The following is a 20,492-nucleotide window of genomic DNA, read 5'->3' on the forward strand; positions in this document are numbered from 1 at the left end:
GTGACGTGCGGTGAGGTTGATACCTGGTGAGGCTCAGCAGGGCAGCGGTCGGCCTCGGCGGGGAATTTGCATCGCGGGAGCAACCAAGGGCCCGGGTCTGCAGCAAAGGCGCTTGGTGGCTCCCGCGATGCAAAGTGCCCCGCTGCCCCCCGCTGTCCCGGCCTGCATCCGCTGCTTCTCCAAGCTCTGCCGCTGGAAGTCCCGGATCGCCTCTGCCTCTGGAGAAGGAGGGGTGGTGGCGGCGGCGGCAGCGGCTGCTTTAAGTGCTCCCTTGTCTCACAGCCGGGGCCGCTCCAGGCCGCCAGCCGCTGACACGTGCTCCTGCAAGAGCCACTGCGCAGCGCCGGGAGGCCGCAGAGAAGCTTCGCTCCACTCCGCTTCTCACCCAGCCTTCCTCCAGAGGTGATCCGGGATTTCCAACGGCGAAGCCTGGAGAAGCAGGCCGGGGCAGCTGGCGGCAGCATCGGGGATGGTGGGGCACTTTGCATCGCGGGAGCCGCCAAGCGCCCAGGTCTGCAGCAAAGAGGCAGCCTCCTCCTTCTCTCCCACTCATCTCTCCTCTGAAGCACGCCCCGCCCAACGTAAGCGTGCTCAAGAAGACATGATTAGCTGCTTCCAGATCAGGAGGCGGGAGAATTAGTGCCTCTTTTCCATCTGAACTTCTTTGCCTTTTAACTCTTTTTTAACTTTTAGAAGGCGAAAAATTCCTTATGGAAAAGAGGTCCCGAGTTCTCTCGCCTCCTGCTTTGGTTAACACTAAGCAGACACCAAGCCACTGTGAGCTGGAATCTGGTAGCAACTATCTTGGCTTTAATTATTTAAAAAAATATATTTAAATTTCTTTCTTTTTCCTGAGGAGACTGGTGAGGCTCTGCCTCCCTTGCCTCTAGTGACTGCACGTCCCTGATTTGAGGTTTGGGTGGCATGATGTTTTATGGTATGATAATTAGTTAATGTCAATTTTAAAAGTCATTTTGTTAGATGTGCCATATTAAGCGTTGCATCATCATCACTGAAAATATGGAATCGCTATAAATCCAGGTTGTCTCTGAAAATATCTCAATGGCTCTCACCATAAGAAGCATATTGTATAAGAAATGAAAATTAAATATAAATGGTTAACCTATGGTGACATATTAGAATTTTCTCAGGGAGATTTAAAAATATCAATACCAGATTTCACATCAGAAATCCACATCAGTTACTGGCTTTATTATCTACATTTATTAGAAAGATTTAGATAAAAGGATTTTTGTCTTTTGAACATTGTAAGGCTGAATTTGAAACATGATGATGTATAAATAACTAACATGTTTTTGTTAATATATATAAAATTTGTATTAAAATTTGAAACAGAAGAAGAAAGAAGGTATAATAAAATGGTGTAAAAACTTTGGCTTGAACATACAAATTGAACAATGGAAATATATGGTATGTGGGAAAGAATTGAAATTCACATACTCTAGTTATAATTTTAAAAATAACTTTTATAAAATGATATATTGTTGGCATTTGTCACTTGCAAAATTGTCTCAAATGTATAAAGAAGCTTCAAATTTATATTGGAAGTATAACCAATAAAAGCTTTTTTTATCACGCTTGGTAGACATGCAAAAAAGCTGAAAAATGGATTCAAATCCATAATTAATTGAGAAAATTGTAAAAGTTAATATAAAGATGAAGCTAAAGATGTTTCTTTTGGGGCTAATTGATTAAAAGTTAGAAAAATCCCATGGAATTTTGTTTTTATATATAGTAACAGCAGAAAGACATTTATATGTATAATGGCAGAAAGATCTTATATTACTCACAATGGAGGAGTGGATGTTAAAGATGATGGAGCTTCCTGAAATGTCAAAATTGACAGATTTAATTGGAGAAAAAATACTGATTAATTTTAATGCTGATTGGAAACCCCCCCTTGGACTTTTTGTGTGAAACAAAAAAAAATGAAATGATAAATGGATTTGATGATTAGAAAAAATAGATGATAGAAAAATTAAATCTACATTGCAATCTTAGAATAAATGGTCAATTTAAATTTATACATATAACTATTGTAAAATAAAATCAAGTCATTTCTTCCCTCTTTGTTTTATATCTACATTTTGGGTTTTTTCCCCTCTTTCTTTACTTTTTCTGTTTTTGTCTAATTTGTTTTTGTTTAAAAAAATTATAAAATTATCATTAAAAATTTTCATTTTTGCTTCTCTCCACTAAGAAAACTGCCCATTTACTCTTATTATTCTGTTTTTCATTTGTTTTTGGCAGCAATTCATAAAAAGACAGGTTGTCTTAACTCATGGTAAGAGTCTTTGATAAGATACCCCAAGAAATGCTATTATATCCCTTTTTAATTTTTATTTATTTCCAGAGCTAAATATGCCCAGCTCATTGAATTTCGCTTCCTAGGACTTAATTTTTAGTTCCCTAGTCATTTTCATCAATCTCTTCTAAGATACCCCAAGAAATGCTATTATATCCCTTTTTAATCTTTATTTATTTCCAGAGCTAAATATGCCCAAATATGTTCTAGTTTCTTGCAGTCTTTCCAATAGAGTACTGAAAGATAGGATTTGAACAAAAATAAATTGAAGGATTATCTTTTTTGTTCAATTTTTTAAAATAAACAACAGTGGCAAACATATCCAACACACTGCTGTCCATTTAGAAAGTCCATCCTGATGGGACACGGTTTCCAGACAATAAAACTCATGAAGCAATATATGAGGACCCAGGTTGTTGGGGGTAATATGCTGACTCTGTTAACTGCTTAGAGACGGCTGTAAAAGCACTGAAGCAATATATAAGTCTAAGTGCCATTGCTATTGCTACATGGAGCTTTCAGAAACTTTCAGTTAATTAAAAGATTTCCTTAATCTATGATAATTGCTTTAATTACTCATACATATTGCTGTTCAATAGCATAAAGTCCTGGAATCAAGTGGAGCACCAAGTGGAGTAAATGTTTAACTTTAAAGTTATGTCCAGATCAGAAATGCCCAAATGTATTTTTAATAGGAGAAGATGGAGTGTTAGCCAATCCTGCCCTATGATTTTTATTTTTAAATTAAAGAGCACATAGTCAGGTGGTACTTTAATGATTCACAGATTTTATTATAGCAAAGGTTCTCTTGATTCCATGATCCAGTATTCTAAGATGGAAGACACATTACCTGGATAGAAGTAAAAACTTCATAATTCAATTCCATGTAGGCTTTTTGAAGAATGCGCACCAATAAGAACTTTCTAGTCTTACCTTTTGCCCTGGTATTGCTAAGTCCCAATCTTAGCTTCTAAGCCCAAACAGGTTTGACCAGATTTAACATATGCGTACTGAGACATAATGTGTAGCAAAAATTTAAAGCCAAATAGAGATTGTTTATACAATTTTGAAAAAATAAATTTCCGAAATGAATAAGAGAATCCCAGACACTATGAAGGTTTTGAGGGAAGTGATTATGTTTGTCTATTGCAAAATATAATTACCAGAGATTAACACATTTCCTATTGCATAAACTTTGGTGGTTAAAATGGGCTGTGATCCAACAAAGCGTTCCAATAATTTGATTTTAATAATAACACTGTTTTCCTGAAAATAAGCCCCCCCCCCAAAAAATTGCAACACAGCAGCAGCCATGAGGTGGACCTCGCTCACCGCCTCCTGCACCTCAAAAATAATAAGACTTCCCTGAAAATAAGGCCAACCTCTTATTTTGGGAGTCAAAAGAAAATAAGACCCTGTCTTATTTTCGGGGAAACACAGGTAGGTGCCACAGGGCATGTATGCCCTTTCTGAAACAGATACATAAGATTTCACTGTTAAACGGACAAAATTCTCTCTTCCTATAAAGAGCTCCCATCTTTCTTAACATCAAACTTCATGGCAGCCTTAACAAAGTTTGGATTGTTCAAAGAAAGTTAACTTCCAGTTTTTCAGGTTTGCCATTTTTCCTCTGAGAGAGTCCACAATGTTCTCTTTTCATTGCGTTCGTTTCTACGATACCCAAAACAAGCCGTAACTGTGTAAGTGAAATCAATAGCGCCCTCATGTTTTCAATTTCAGCCGTAATATTTCATAAACTTCCCGCCTTCTCATGCATATTCAAAACGGGAGGGCGGTCCCGGCAGGAGAACGATGCCTCGCATCCAAATGAAAGCTGCTGATCGCTGACGCGCCATCACACCACGAGCCGCTGTGTCCGCTGATTGGACGGCGGAAACCTGGTCTCATGGACAACCAGCCGCGCGCGGCGGTGGTTCCTCGCAGGTGGATGGGTGGAGTTCACAGAAGTTAGAGCAAGATGGCGCCGGTGTGTGATCTAAGCCCGGAGAACCCGCGTTGAAGCAACAATCCCCGCCTGGGAAAGAGTTAATGCAGGGGGTGGAGTGTCGCCGCTCCCTCTAACGAGGTGACTCGCCCTCTTACGAGGTGACTCGCTGTAGCTGAGTCGGACGCGCCTCGCCGGCAATGGAAAACGAGCTGAGCAGCATGGAGACTATGGAGACCCTGACGGAGCTCGGCGACGAGCTCACACTGGGCGATATCGATGGTGAGTGCGCACATGGCGGGCGCTCGGCTGTGCCCACTATCGCCCCCCTCAGATACAGCAACCGCGGAGGAAAGGGAAGTCGCTGCTCGGTGCGGACCCGGCCCAGAGGGGCGAAGTGCCGATAAGTGTATTTGCCTGTCGGCCACCGATACACTACCATATCCCTGTTTAAATGGCTGGGGATTCCCAGAGCAATCTCACACGTGAATTGGCAGGTGTCTCCCAGTGCGTGTAGCATGCGATTTTCTGTGTACCGTTCAACTCATCCAAATTCAGATGCCTATCAATTTAGGATAGGAAATTTGAGAGTTATTCTTTACATTAAATGTAAGGTATGCTTGTGATGCTTCCTTGCTTCAGAATAAATATATTGTTTGAACACTGGTGTGTATTTGTATATATAGGGCAACACTTGTGTATCCTTATTTGGAAATAAGTTCCCTCAAATTCAGTTGCCTTTATTATTTATCATTCATACCTAGGACTCTTAGATCTATGCCAGTTCTAAACATCTCAAAATGGGCTTAGAAGACAGAAATAATATCTAGAATTGTGGGTTTTATCCGAAGCCCTTGCGCATTTCCTTGTGTATTAGTGGAGTAGTTTGTTTCAGTTGTATTTCTTGGCATGTGTTATTGACACTTATAAAATATTGAGTGCATTCATCCACAAAGAACAGGTTTATATGTGTACCTGTATGATTTGTGTGGACTGGAGGGCTTTATGCAAATTTATTTTATTTAAAAACATCTATATGGCTGCTCAACACAGACACACTCATTGACTCCTGGCAGCTTACAAAGATTTTAAAGCCCAATATAAAAACAATAAAAAGTAATAACCTCCCACCCTGGTAGTGACAACCATCAATCAATCAAGTAAGCCACTTGGTCCATCTGCATTAAAATGGTACAGAGATAATTGGGGGGGGGAGGAGGGATTCATCATTTTGGCCGTCAAAATTAAGAAGTGTACAATATTTTTTTAACATGACTGAATAGAATTCATATTTTAATCTGTCTAATACATAATAGCTTTTTGTTTCCTATTTTAACATTGCTTCTATTTTTGTACTTATTGTTATATTTGGGGTTCTTTGGCCATGACATGAACAATTATTTTAATCTGATATTTAATTTAAATGTAATATAATAAATGTAGTTAATGTATGTTCAGTGAAACTAGTTTAACGGACCTGAACCACATGCAATGAGTCAATCTGCCGATTTGCATTATGATATCATATAAATGATGTATGGAGTCCTTAGTGTTCTCTGAGCTTGGTTGTTTCATTACCTAACTAGGTAATATTTTCAATGCTAGAAGGGAATTGGGTTTGCTCTCTGTTTATATTGTGGGAGTGAGTAATAAAATGTCTGCAAGAAAACAACCAAGCTCAAGAGCACCAAGGACTCCACAGTTCAACACTGAGTATCAAATAATTCTTTTCTGTTGGTAACAAATGACATACTTTGTGTCATTTGAATGATGATATCATACATAAATGATGCATTATGCAAATTACGGTGGTCTATTTATGGTCTATTTTCTGTTTAATAGCTATTGGTGAACAGTGACATCCTCTCCTAATTAATCTGTTAAAAATAGTTATCTGTTATATTAAATATAATAATTCGATGGCAACCTTTAGACGCAGAAAGATAGACCAAAGCTTTTAGAGGCTGCAAATAGTCATGAGGTCTCAGGTTTAATCAGGAAAAAATGCAGTATGTACTAAAATTGCCTGGATATAATAAGCATATAAAAACTAATACTTCAGGCAGGCAAAGAAACCCCTGGTTAAGATTACTAATATGAACATTAATATACCATATTTTTCAGAGTATAAGACACACCAAGGTTTTGAAGAGGCAAATTAAAAAAAAACTTTTTGCACTCTAAACCTCCCCAAAATGGCCCGTTTTCATGAAAATGGGCCTATTTTTTCCCCCCAAAAAGGGCATGAATAGCCCTTAGGAGGCTTGTAGAGTGTTCCTGCGTGGGGGGGGGATGAGCAAAAAACTGCCCCTTTTTCACAAAAACGGACCCTATTTTTGTCAAAAAAAGGGGCATTAGGGAGCTTATAGAGTGCTCCTGGGGGCTGGGGGGGGGCAAAATTGAGCAAAAAATGGGCCATTTTTTGCTCATTTCTGCCTTCCCCAGCCCCTAGGAGCTCTCTGAAAGCCTTCTACAGGCTCTGCACTACAAAGTGAAGGGGCGGGATTTCAGGAAGCAAAAAAATGCTGTATTCCGTGTATAAGACGCATCCAGATTTTCAGCCTTTTTTTTTTGAAGGAAAAAGGTGTGTCTTATACTCCGAAAAATATGATGGTTATCCTCTCTTAGATTCATGTAGCTTGTTTTTCCAGTGACATTTGAATTAATCTAAATTTAAAATCCTAAGGTACAATTAATGCCACTTTTTTGCCCAACCTTTAAAAAGGGGGCACAGATTGTTTTCTCTGCCCAGTTTTATCATGAATCAAAATATTATTTCTTAACATTAACATTTGAATTTTCTTTTGCTAAAAAACAAATTTCTGTTTGTAATAATTTGACTCACCTTTACACATTTCTGATTCCCCTTATGTTTATTCACATATTTTCACGTATTTATGTGAATGGAGAATATATTTTGTTTACTAAAGAAAGATAAAGCACTTAATCAAATAACAGAAAGGGAGTAGAAAATAGAAATACTTGTTAAAAACAAGTCCTATGTTAGATGTCTTTGTTTTATAAATTGCTGAGATTGGGAAAAATTTTACTTGGTGCCAACAAGTCTGTACATGAGGTCCTCGGGTTATTTCCACTTGTTCAGCAACTGTTCAAAGTTACAGTGATGGAGTACAAACTTGAAGTTGTGACCATTGCAGTGCCCCAGAGGTCATGTGATTGCGGTTCAGGCTCTTGTCAACTGGCTTGCAGTTATGATGGTTGCAGCATTCCATGATCATGTAATTGCCATTTGTGACCTTCCTTGATGGCTTCCCACAAGCAAAGTCAATGGGAAGCCAGCAGGAGGTTACAACTCACTCACTACTCTCTCTCACTACTATTTCTCCCAGAAGCCCCCAAGCAGCATGGGAATCTCATGCTTTGCAGCACCTGCCCATGGAACCCTACCACTCTAGCATCCATGCACATCATTTGCCAGCACTTTCTAGGAAGGTATTCAATGTTTCTTGCCTTTGCTCAGGTTTCTGTTAAAGTGCTCTGCCCTTGACAAATGGTGTGGATAGTCTATAGCAGTGTTTTTCAAATTCGGCAACTTCAAGATGTGTGAACTTCAGCTCCTAGAATTCCCCAACGCACTGGCTGGGGAATTCTGCTGGGGAATTCTGGAATGACTGGAGAATTCTCAGAATTGAAAAGTCCACACATCTTAAAGTTGGAAAGTTTGAAACACACTGCTCTAAAGTATATAGTGCTTTCTGAGTAATCCTGTTTTAGCATTATTTATGAATGTAATGGCTCTGTAAGCTTTTTGGTGATGGGCTCTTATCATTTGGAGATCAGCAGAACTTGTGCTCTTTGTATGTTCAGTTTTGGGGAGTGCACAACTTGCTTCAACTCATTGTTTAGATGATTAATTAGAATTTGTTAGCGGAGTGTTACTTTGCTCCATAACATACATCTTCACAAGAAATGGAGAGTCTTAAGGGAGAAAGTACAAAAGCAATGGGTTTATGGGAAATAGATCTCTGCTGTTACTGTTCAGGAGTGACATGGATCAAGAAGTCTTAGATCAAAAAGACATATGAAAATGTCTGGTCTGGAAAAATATTTCAAATTCCTAGAATATGCCACATTTTAAAGAAGTTCTCTCCCGATTTTGTTTGAAAAAATATTTATTCCTAGGTACGGATACGGGAAATATTTTTTTAAGAAGAGAAAGAACATGTTCTTTCAGATGAATGCTTAAAAATGCTAGATAGATCTAAAATATAGAAGTTTAGGTAACAAATTGCAGACAGTATATAACCACATTTGGAACTGGCAATTTAATAATTAAGTGAAGCACTTGCTAAGTGAAACTGACTGTGTTTGTGCTTTTACTTCAGGGTTTGTTTGTTTTTGTTTTGATTCATAGACTTGCAAAGGTTGTGAGGCTTGGTTACAGTTGCTGAATGGTTGGTAAATGATGACTGTATATTCATGTTTGACTAGCTAATATATATATATAATAAACTAGGTTTGGCTGGCCAATATTCTGCATTTCAAAAGGCATGTGTGCTACTTAAGGAAAGCTACTCCCAAGGCCCACTTTAGGATTGTGCTGAAGTTATTACAGGGCTAACACTGCCCCTAGAAGCCTTATCCATCAATATAATCCACCTACGAAGGAAGAAATGCAAATGATTTGAAGCCATTACTCCTCTGGTGACCATGCACACTGCAGCAAAAGAATGAGGAGGCTATTCTTTTGAGGGCCAACAGTGCACTTTGTTTTCAAGTAGTCGTAGTCTGCATTTGGGGAGCAATGATACCAATTTGGTAGGATTATATCACATTGTCAGCACAACTGGATTTTTTGTACTTTTTTAAAGTACAATAGGCAAATACTAGACTTCAATACGGTTTATATGTATTTCCTTGCTCTAAACACCAAAAACTCAATATCCAATTTTAGTGATTAGGAGTAGTAAAGTAGTGGTACGTTGCAAACAATTGATGGTGTAGATATGGTTTTGAAGGCTGCCAGTGTCAATTTTTTATTTATAAAAAATAAAAATGGAAGGAGAATACATGTGAAAGTACATGCATCATAGAATACAGTTTAATGAATATTTAGAGAAACACTAAACTAAAAATTTAGGACAGCCTTAGCTGAACTAGATGCCACTCAATAGGATCAAATCATGGAACAAATTTGGAGAATATCAGTAATGTAACAGATGTGTCCCATAATTGTTACAATCATTGGATCATTGGGTTGTAAATCTTCTATTCTCTTAGACGCTGCTTGGAGTGTCCAAACATGGATTAACTTCAGCTTGCTGCCCAAGGAGTTCAAAGTCCATATAGCCACGCCTCCTGCTTCCTTTAGAGGCTCAGTTTAAAAATCTTAGTCGCCCTAAAAGGACGCAGTTGAGGAGCTCCAGTCCTTGAGCATCAAGTTGGACTCTCCAAACAGTGTGATTAGTGTAGCCTTTTTTCTTATTTTTGTATAGAGTAGATTATGGTAGTTATTCACAAGGCATAAATTTCCTTTCATCGCCTTCGCTGGAGCAGGCTGCTCGGAATGAGCCTGCTGTTTGCGCCCATGTGGCTGAGGCTTCACTGCAGGGGGGGGCTCGTTCAGCGGCTGCTGTCAAGCCTGGGGCCAGGTAGTTAGGAGGGCCCCACCTAATTGTCGGAGGACTTATTAAGAGCTCCAGAGGCTGTTAAAAGCCTTGCCGACCTCCATACAGCCCCCAGTGCCGTTCTGAAACACCCGGCAGCCTTTTTGGATGGTTTAAAGTAGCCCAAAAATTTCTCTCGGCCGTTTCATTGTCGTTGCGCCGCGCTGTGCAGGTATACAAAAAGAAGACAGCTTCTTTTCACAAGTCAGAATTGTTCTTCATATCATTCCAGCCCACCTCAATGGGCAGGAAGGTATCATCTTCCACCATAGGTCGTTGGCTGAGTGCATGCATTAAGCTGGCTTACGAGCAGCAATCCAGGCCTGTTCCTTCTCGTATAACAGCACACTCCATGAGGAGTGCCACGAGTATGGCCTCTTGGGCCACTCAAGCACCTGTTGAAGAGATCTGTAGGACAGCTACCTGGTCCTCGCCGTCACCGTTCATTTGGAATTACAGACTCCTTTCCATCTGCAGAGGCTTCATTTGGAAGGAGAGTTTTACAGCGGGTCCTCGCGGCTCCTACTAACCAGGACTTTCCTTCTTCCCACCCTGGGACTATATAGCTTGGGTATGTCCCATGCTTGGACACTCCAAGCAGCGCCTAGGAGAATGACCGTTGGCTTACCCATTCAGGTAAGCCAACTGTCAATCTAATGCCCTGCTTGGTTTATTATGTGCTAAAGCAATGGTTCTCAACCTGTGGGTCGGGACCCCTTTTGGGGTCGAATGACCCTTTCACATGGGTCGCCTAAGATCATCGGAAAACATTTTCGATGGTCTTAGGAACAGAGACACCAATTTTATGATTGGGGGTCACCACAACATGAGGAACTGTATTAAAGGGAATTGGAAAGGTTGAGAACTGTGCTAAAGGATTTCACAGTCCTCAAAAAATAACCCTGATGGAGCTTGCCCACTAGGGCCGCAAGTCAAAACTCACTTTTACAACATTAAGTGAATCAACCAGTTGTTAAATGAACAAAAATCAGGCTTGCTGTTGCTTTGGTTCATTAAATGACCTCTGTCATCATTAAGGGAATTGAAACTCTAGAGAATTTGCAGGACTCCCCTACTGAATCCTGGGGATTGTTGTGCTGTTGCACGCATGAATGGCAGTAGTTTCACGAGATTCAACATATCAACACAGCCGTGAGTGGCAGGATGCCAGCTGTGCCAGTATGGTGAAGCTTGTGTCGGTGCTGCAGTTCGTATGTGCAATGGCATAACAAGCCTTGCAGAGTTCTGCTCCATGAGGTGGTGGCAGTGGCAGGACACATTAGGGCAGCGTCAGCCAGCCGTGAAGAACAGGGAGGGGAGGCGATGGCAGCAACGGGACATCCAGTCCCACGCTCACCACCTCCTGCATCCCCAAAATAATAAGCCCGTCCCTGATAATAAGGCCAAGCCCTTATGGGGGGCTCAAAAGAAAATAAGACCCTGTCACCATTGGTACATGTTGTACACTATAGATGTGTCAGTTTCCATTCACTTAGGAATTGTTGTAAAATACAGTCTGACCAGGGCTGCCTAATGTTTCAAAATATGTCATTAAACTTCATAATGAAACAGAATGGATTGGGTGGGGGGAGTCCTTCGAGTTCTAATTTTGGAGGTCCTCCTGGTCTTGAACTGCATTGCTTGTTGTTTTTGTGAAGAACACCTTTTCCTATTTATTATTCTTTTTTTGTATTAAGCAGCATTTTCAGAGGTGAAAAACCACTTAAAACAATTAATTTTAGCATAAATTCAGAATAGATTCCTATCCTATTTTTAGAACAGAAGTGCGCTTGTTTAAATAAGAAGCATACTTATTTAAATACATAATTATTATTTTGTTTACATTTTTAAAACCACGAGAAGCTGTTTTGCATGCCAAATTAGAATGCTTACATATCTTTTAAAACAATATAATTAGGTTGACAATTAGGTTGTCAAACCTGGATTGCAAAAATTCTGATGACTGCTAGATATCAGCAAAAAAAATCAACTCTTTCCTGCTGTCTAATGTTTGTTTAGGTTTTTGCAGCCCAGATCCTGTAGCCATAAAATGAACACAACTTTCTTTTCAAGTTGATTTCAGGTGATAAATTGGTAATGGATTTTTATGTTAACAGTAACTGTAATAGTTGTTGAATGTTTCTGAAGTAAATTGATAATCTTCCATCTCTTTAATGGGAAACTATTAACTTTCAAGTCTTAAAAGTCTTAACCCAGTCAAATATGGAACAAATCCTTGGATCCTAAGGATTAGACGAATGTTTCTCAGCCTCAGCAATTTTAATATATATCACTCTTTTTTTATTTTTTTTATTTTTAAATAGACACAAACAGACAAAACAAAAAACACAAAACCATCTTCCATGTAAAAAGTGTGTTGGTTGGTTACAAAACTTACGTGCATCCCTTCCACAGTCATCACCTACAATTCATATCAAATAACATATTTTTAAATCAAATATATTTATATACATTACTGTCATACTACCTCACCCTACATTTGACTATAATTATTTTTACATCCTTTTATATAGAATATTCCAAATTTAAAGCAAAACCACATAATGGCATTCCATTAGATCCTCCCAAAATCATCCAATAACATTATATCTTTATAACATGTTCTAAGTAAAAATTGGTTATATTTAATAACAAAGTTTCTAAACTTCTTCTCGTAGTCTCCATTTGCAATTTATATAAAATTTCCTCTTATCAAACCAATACATATATATGCATTATCATCATCAATCATTTATTTAACTATAACTATTATCACTTCATTTTATACACAATACTCTAAATTTAACTAAATTTAACTTAATTTTTATTATAAGCTTTCATTACATCGACCTGTATCTTTCCAGTAATAGTGCAGTCTTATGGACTTCTCTTCGCAACTTGTTGCTCATTACATATCTTATGTAAACTCGAGACCCTCCATCTGCTCCTTCGATCAGCTTGTCTTTGGTTATCACTGGTGCTTCTGACAAGATTTCTCTCATTACTTCCATCAATTTTTCTCTCTTTTCTTCTTCTATACTCTGAAGTCGGGTAGAGTTCCAGTCCATCTATTTCTCCTTTCCATATTCCACTTTTACCATTTCCAACCACGCTCAGTTTACTGTCAATATCAACAATTTTCTTGTCTCTTTGCTTATTTTTTTCTTCAGAACTCTTTAGAACTCTGTCCTCCACTTTCTTCATTTGATAAACATCCTCAATTTTTCCATCAAATTTTACTGTTCTGCGATCAGTATTCTCCAATCTCTTCTCAATTTTCTCTGTTACTACTAATATTTTTTTAAATTTCAAACATAATCATTTGCAATGTTAAGGTTTTTTTTTTTTCATGTTGCGCCATTCTTCCAACTTGTAAACACTGCCACTATAGCATTCAAAACTTTTTGTTAGATTTGAAGCAAATTCATTTATAATCTTTCAAGTCAAGGCTTTGTCTTCACTCCAGCCGCTGACAGAACTCCTGAAGAACACCTGTGTAAACAACCTGTGCTCTTCCCACTACCACTCTCAGTAAACAAGCTGAAGAACCTTGAAATGTTAATCAAATGATCAAAGAGAAAAAAGAAAACCAATCTTTCCAAGCCTCCAGCCAATGTTCCCTCTAATTTTTTTTCAGTGTGAGCAGAAAAGTATAGTGTTTGAGCGGCATATTTTCATGCCAGAGCACCTGAATTTTTTTCATAGATGTCACCTAAGACAACAACGAAATCAGTATTATTTGAAACTCAAAGTTATGTTTATTCAAGGTACCCGCTTAATTAAAAGTGTTATATAATATCAGTATCACTTAACAACACTCCTGCTTAGCAACCAAAATGTTGGCTCAGAAAGTCTGGCATTTGAAGCACGCAAGTCTTAAAGCTGTTGTTACAAGATCCTTGCACCCCTAACCCTTTAGAGAAAAAATCCCAGGGGTCTTCAAACCTGACAGCTTTAAGACTTGTGGACTTCAATTCCCAGAATTCCTCCTCCAGTCATGTTGGCTCAGAAACTCTGGCATTGAAGCATGCAAGTCTTAAAGCTGTCAAGTTACAAGATCCTTACACCCATAACCCTGTAGGGGAAAAAAAAACCAGGGGTCTTCAAACCTGACAGCTTTAAGACTTCTGGACTTCAACTCCCAGAATTCCTCCTCCAGTCATGTTGCAGCGATGTCATCTGCGTGAATCTGCTCCATCTTCATTTTTTTTCACATGGCAGGGCTGCCGCTGAAGATGCCAATGAACCCCCGCCGCCACCAGAATAACTGCTGCCGCCTCCTCCTCCTCCAACCGCACCACCACATTTGCTGCCCAGCGCTGCAGCTGCGGTGAAGCCGCCAAAGCTCCCGTTGGCGCCCCCACCCATGGCAGCGGCGGCAGTGCCTCCCCCTCCGCTCAGAGCACCTCAGCTGGGATCCGAGTTACCCCTGCCACCGCCTCCACCTATGTCATGCTTTTGAGAAGCCATGAGGCCTTTTTTTCCTGCTCCCGCCCCCTCTGCCGCCTTCCTACTGGCTCCCGCGGCCTCATGGCTCCTCAAAAGCACAGCAGAGGTGGCGGCGGCGGCAGGGGTAACTCGAATCCCAGCTGAGGTGCTCTGAGCAGAGGGGGAGGCACCGCCGCCGCTGCCATGGACGGGGGCACCAGCGGGAGCTTTGGTGGCTTCACCGCAGCTGCAGCGCTGGGCAGCAAATGTGGTGGTGCTGTTGGAGGAGGAGGAGGCGGTAGCAGATATTGTGGCGGCGGGGGCTTTGGGGGTTCACTTCAGCTGCAGAGCCGGGCCGCCTGCAAAGGACTTCCCCACGTTTGCTTTGCTGAACACGGGCCGACTGACGATAATGAGCGGCGCAGCCGGCACCTAGGAGGTCCTAGGAGACTGGCTGTGCCATGTAAGCTCCTGCCTCTGTCCCCGCACCCGTGCTGACCCTAGATTTTTTGAGGCCCCTCAGCTTCCGGAGCCTGTGACAGAAATCACTGCACGGCAGTTAGAAACCTTAGAGGGAACAGTGCCTCCAACCTCTTAAGTGGCAGTGTTACTTCCTTTCCCTCTATTACAGCCCTCTTTATATTCCTTTTTATATCTTCTTTATATTCCAAGCTTAAAGAAAAAACAATCTTAAATGGAGAAAAAAACATCGAATCCAGTATTGTAAAAATAGAGATTTTTTTTTTAATCCATAGGTGTAAAAAGAAATAAAAAGTAGAAGAAAAACTAATCTGTTCAGTTTAAAAAATAGGAAACATTTGCAAAAGTTCCATCAGTAAAAGGAAATATTAAAAAAAGGATAACATAGTCTAATGTAGCTTAATTTCGCAACTTACTCTCTTCTATTTTCAAATTTAATTTAGCTTTGATTTTTGGGGGGGGGGGTAGTCTCTTTTCTAATAGTAAAATTTCCTCACTAGATCGACACACTTTCTCTTTCCGTTTTCCTTCTGTTCCGGAGCTGTCCCAACTTCAGCAGCTTCAATGGCTGCGCTTCTGTTGCTGGCAAAAATATTGGATCAATCCTGGATCAATCAGGGACTTTGCGGTGTCCTTGAGATCAGCAGGACGTACTCGTCTCTGTTGCTGTCTCTACAGGACAGTTTAGGTCCAAAAGGACCGTCCAGTGGCAGAAATATCGGCTGCAATCTTGGAGCTCCAAGATCGCACGTTGTGTTGTCGCAACGTCAGCTCCTCCTTCATGTATGACTCTTAAACCAAGAATTCCCCAGCCAGCCATGCTGGAAGAGTCTATTATTCAGAATTTTCCTTTTTTGCTTTCATTGTTGTGGTATTAAAAAAAAAAGGGAAAGTGATGATGCTCTTATGGAATTAAGTATGTCTTCTAAGTTGAGCTCTGTCAAGTGAATAAAATTTTTGTTTTCATTTGGTCCATTTATTTTTGCTTAGTACTATGTTTTCCCGAAAATAAGACAGGGTCTTATTTTCTTTTGACCCCCCCCAAATATAGTTTGGGCCTTATTATCGGGGGAGGGCTTATTGTTTTGGGGTTGCCGGGCAGCTGCTCTCTTGTGAGCGGCTCCTGAAGAGCCGGGCACAACCTCAGGGGCGAACGGCTGTGTTGTGCTGTCACAACAGCGCAACACAGCAGCCATGAAGTGACCACGCTCTCAAACAGCTGCCCGGCAAACCCCCTTTCCAGCCGGGCACAACACCATTCACTGACCTAGGTATATCCTGAAGACGCCAAGCCGTGTGAGCATCTGTTCCCTGCCTCCCCGGCTCCCACAGCTTGGCTCCTTCGGAATACCTCTAGGTCAGTGAATGGCGCTCTGCATGGCTGGAAAGAGTGATTGTGTGAGCGGCTGTTCCGCTTCCCGCTCACGCGCCTCCCAGCCTCACCATGCCCTTGCCCAACTCTCCCTGCAGGTCAGGGGACCACCACCGCCACATCCCAGCATGGCTTCTTCTGCAGCTTCCAAACTCCAGAGGTCAGCTGCCAAGTCTTCCGGCAGTGGCCAGTCTGGGAGTATGCTCTATGGCTCTCCTCGTGAGCATGGTCACCTCATGGCTGCTGTGTTGCGCTGCTGTGACAGGGCAACACAGCTGTTTGCCCCTGAGGCTGTTCCCGGCTGTTCGGGAGCCCGCTCGCAAGAGAGCAGCCGTTCGGCAACTCCCTCTCCACCTGGGCAGAGCGCCACTCACAGACCTAGCGGTATCCTAAGGGGGCCAAGCAACAAGAGGGCCTTTGCCCCCCCCGGTTCCTGTGGCTTGGCACCTTTGGGATACCGTTAGGTTGATGAGTGGCGCTCTGCCTGGCTGGAGGGGTGTGTGGGTGTATATTTTTGCCTACCTGAAAAATATGGCATGGGTTTATTTTCAGGACATGTCATATTTTTGGGAAAACACGGTATGTTTCTGCTATATATTATATCTCATTTAATGGAATCTAATTTTCAATGCTTTTCCCTGGAAATACCTCATATTGGTAAATTGATGGAGACAGCAGAATAACAAATGAGGCAGAAAAAATGTACATGGTCAAGTATTTGTGTCCTAAACATTTTCTTGACACTATTGCAGAATTTTAAGCTTTGTTACTTAATGATTCTTCAATTGCAGGATTTAATTTCTAAGCTTATTGCATAGAAAATTAGTTAGTAACTTCTTAGTGTTTGTGATTAGTAGAAATTAGCGACTTGGGTTCAAGAGCAATCATATGGCTGCTGAACTTGAACAATGTAATTCTGGCAGCATACAATAAACAAAAATAATATAAAAATAAAATAATACCAACTGAAAACAAGGAACAACCATTAATTGATCATTAAGAATTCAAACTTATTATATATCTGGGAATTCCAAACATTTAGGTTTAAATATCTAAGGAATTGTCCATATTTTCAATTCCTTTCCAATGGCTACTACTGGAGAAGTATAACTGCTGAACTGAAAATGGTAACATTTTTATATCTGGTTAATTATAAGTCATCATATTGTAAACCTTTTGAATTTTCCAGAAAGCCAGTTCAGAAATGACTCATTGGGATAATTTAATTGCAATGAGACAAAATCATAGATAATTGTGGCAAAATTTGGTTTTCTAAAGTATGATTAAAAATAGTTCATACCCTAATTTAAAACAAAAAGATATATGAATCTACATATACCACTTAAGCATCCAGTGATAAGGCCATAAACCGAATTATACCCAGTCATTTGAGGAAAGTGCATCTCTATCCTAGATTCCTAGATCTAAAAGAATGCATGTCCTTGCTGTATATTTTTTTCATTTTAAGATTGAATAATTTTGAAAAGTAATCTTATGGTTTCCATTCTTGTTTTTTATAGAAATGCTACAGTTTGTCAGCAATCAGGTTGGAGATTTTCCAGATTTATTTTCTGAACAGTTATATGGCACATTCCAGAGCAGCAGTGGATGTAATGGAGACAGAATATCAGATACTTCACAGAAAGCCTACAGCCAGGGACAGATACAATCCTCTCCTAGCGCAGCTTCTCCACAACAGCTTCAGTCTGTGCAAGTGAAGGCCTCTCAGTCAACGGGCACAATTCCTGCTCCACAACGGGCTGCACCTCCTCTTCAACCTCGCCCCCAAGTTCAACCCCCACTTCAGCAACAGACGGTGATGATTACTCCAACTTTCAGCTCTTCTCCCCAGACCCGGATCATTCAGCAACCTGTAATATACCAAAATGCAACCACAAGTTTTCAAGGTAACTCCCATGGTCTTCAAAGCAATAAGGAAAGTTTTATAAAGCACTAGGGTAAAAAAATCTTTACCTTCATCTTCACAAATGAGAATTTCTGGATCACAGCATTATTTAGCACCATATCCATGTTGCCAGTGAGATACAAGAATATGAAAATTATAGACAGTCCTTGAATCAAGACCATGACTACACCTGGGGTCTTTTGTAACTTTGAATGGTCACTGAAAAACCGGTCACAAGTAAAGGGCAAAGTGTGTACAGGTTGCCCTTTACTTGTGACCGGTTTTTCAGTGACCATTCAAAGTTACAAAAGACTCCAGGTGTAGTCATGGTCTTGATTCAAGGACTGTCTATAATCTTAATTCTTTTGCAGTAAGATTTTGCTTTTTGGTCAAAATATGTATTCTTTTTTCAAATTGTTTACAAGAAATACAATTAAATAACAGAGAAATACAATTAAACACTACAATAAATAAAATATATAATGTTTAAAATATAAACTTGAGTAGTAAACTCATGCTGGTAAACAAGTTTGTAATTAAAAATCAAGAACTATTATCACTGATTAAGGCAGTACTGTCCTAATATAATATTAAAACTGAATAGAAGATATTTTGGCGGATTTTGCTTTCAGTTGTTATATTACGATAAAAAAAACTACAGCAATTACCTATATGTTTTTCTTGAAACCCAGCCTATCACCAAAGATCAGAGGCTACAGTTCTTATGGAAATCATAATTTCCCTTGAGCAGTTTCAAACTTATCTTCTTTCTAGTGCTGCAACCCCAGGTTCAAAGCTTGGTGACTTCCTCTCAAGTTCAACCAGTTGCCATTCAACAGCAGATGCAGACCATGCAAGCTCAGAGGGTATTGACACAGAGTACCAGCGGCACCATCCAGACACTAACTCCAGCAACTGTCCAGGCAGTAGCTGCCCCTCAGGTTCAGCAGGTTCCAGTGAGTTCTTTTATTTAATATCTTAAGGGAGTAGTATATATTTATATTCTGTTCCAAGGCAAGAAATAACCTCACTGACATAATGTTTGGCTTCTAAGCAATGAAATCCCCAAAGCCCATAAGTCATTGATAAACATAAGAAAAGAAAAAAGCAATTGTAGTACTGGTATTAGGGAAAAAATAGTAAAGAAATTTTGGAAAGAATGGATAATGTTCCATGCTATTATTATAATAATTTCAGCAGCGAAGGTTTTGGTTTTATAACAACAAATTTGTTAATAAATGGAGTGAGCATTACAAAGAATACATTCCTTCTAAAAGTTTTTATCAGGTGGAGATTATACTCTTTAAAGCCAATGTATTAATTAAGAGAAATGAGTAGATTGATTGGTGGAATGCCACAGTGGAAGTCATTTGTAACATATATGAGGTTAGTAGCTGTATAATCTGGGCCTCTGGTATATGTAGAAGGAAGCCTGGGAGAGAAGTATATTGAAATAGTAGTTATGGCTGTTTCTTGCATAGTGGGACTCTATACTGTAACATAGGGACTAGTAATAACAACTTTCCATTTCTGTGTTTGTTTTCATTAAGTGTTTACTGTATTGCCTCCTTCCAGGTCTTAGTCCAGCCACAGATAATCAAGACAGATTCTCTTGTCTTAACAACATTGAAAACTGATGGAAATCCTGTTATGGCTACTGTTCAAAATCCAGCTCTGGCAACAATAACCACACCCATACAGACAACAGCTCTGCAGGTATCAGAGTAGGGCTCCACATGTTACAGTGGGGCAAAAAAATATTTAGTCAGCCACCAATTGTGCAAGTTCTCCCGCTTAAAAAGATGAGAGAGGCCTGTAATTGACATCATAGATAGACCTCAACTTTGAGAGACAAAATAAGAAAACAAATCCAGACAATCACATTGTCTGATTTGGAAAGAATTTTTTTGCAAATTACGGTGGAAAATAAGTATCTGATCATCTACAAACAAGCAAGATTTCTGGCTCTCTCACAGACCTGTAACTTCTTCTTTAAGATGCTCCTCTGTCCTCCACTCATTACCTATATTAATGGCACCTGTTTGAACTTGTTAGCAGTATAAAAGACACCTGTCCACAACCTCAAACAGTCACACTCCAAACTCCACTATGGTGAAGACCAAAGAGCTGTCAAAGGACACCAGAAACAAAATTGTAGACCTGCACCAGGTTGGGAAGACTGAATCTGCAATAGGCAAACTTGGTGTGAAGAAATCAACTGTGGGAGCAATAATTAGAAAATGGAAGATATACAAGACCACTGATAATCTCCCTCGATCTGGGGCTTCACGCAAGATCTCACCCCGTGGGGTCAAAATGATCACAAGAATGGTGAGCAAAAATCCCAGAACCACACGGGGAGACCTAGTGAATGACCTGCAGAGAGCTGGGACCAACGTAACATCAGT

The 20,492-nt window shown here is 40.1% G+C and overlaps 1 protein-coding gene across 3 annotated transcripts in view; it reads left to right on the forward strand.

The window, feature by feature from the left end:
• Positions 1-4,259: 4,259 nt before the first annotated feature.
• SREBF2 (sterol regulatory element binding transcription factor 2) overlaps positions 4,260-20,492 on the forward strand; it is a 39,232-nt gene continuing 22,999 nt past the window's right edge. For 2 of the 3 annotated variants that reach the window (XM_014064471.2, XM_014064472.2), the window contains exons 1-4: positions 4,260-4,553; positions 17,699-18,085; positions 18,859-19,040; positions 19,660-19,800. In XM_014064471.2, the coding sequence (XP_013919946.2) occupies positions 4,472-4,553; positions 17,699-18,085; positions 18,859-19,040; positions 19,660-19,800 (792 nt within the window). In that variant the 5' untranslated portion in view covers positions 4,260-4,471. The remainder of the gene's footprint in view (positions 4,554-17,698; positions 18,086-18,858; positions 19,041-19,659; positions 19,801-20,492) is intronic. The other variant, XM_087723231.1, reaches the window with a different exon arrangement.

This window comes from Thamnophis sirtalis, unplaced genomic scaffold (genome assembly GCF_051295495.1).
Source record: "Thamnophis sirtalis isolate CommonGarterSnake01/CBP01778 unplaced genomic scaffold, rThaSir2_p1.2 scaffold_9, whole genome shotgun sequence".
NCBI lineage: Eukaryota > Metazoa > Chordata > Lepidosauria > Squamata > Natricidae > Thamnophis > Thamnophis sirtalis.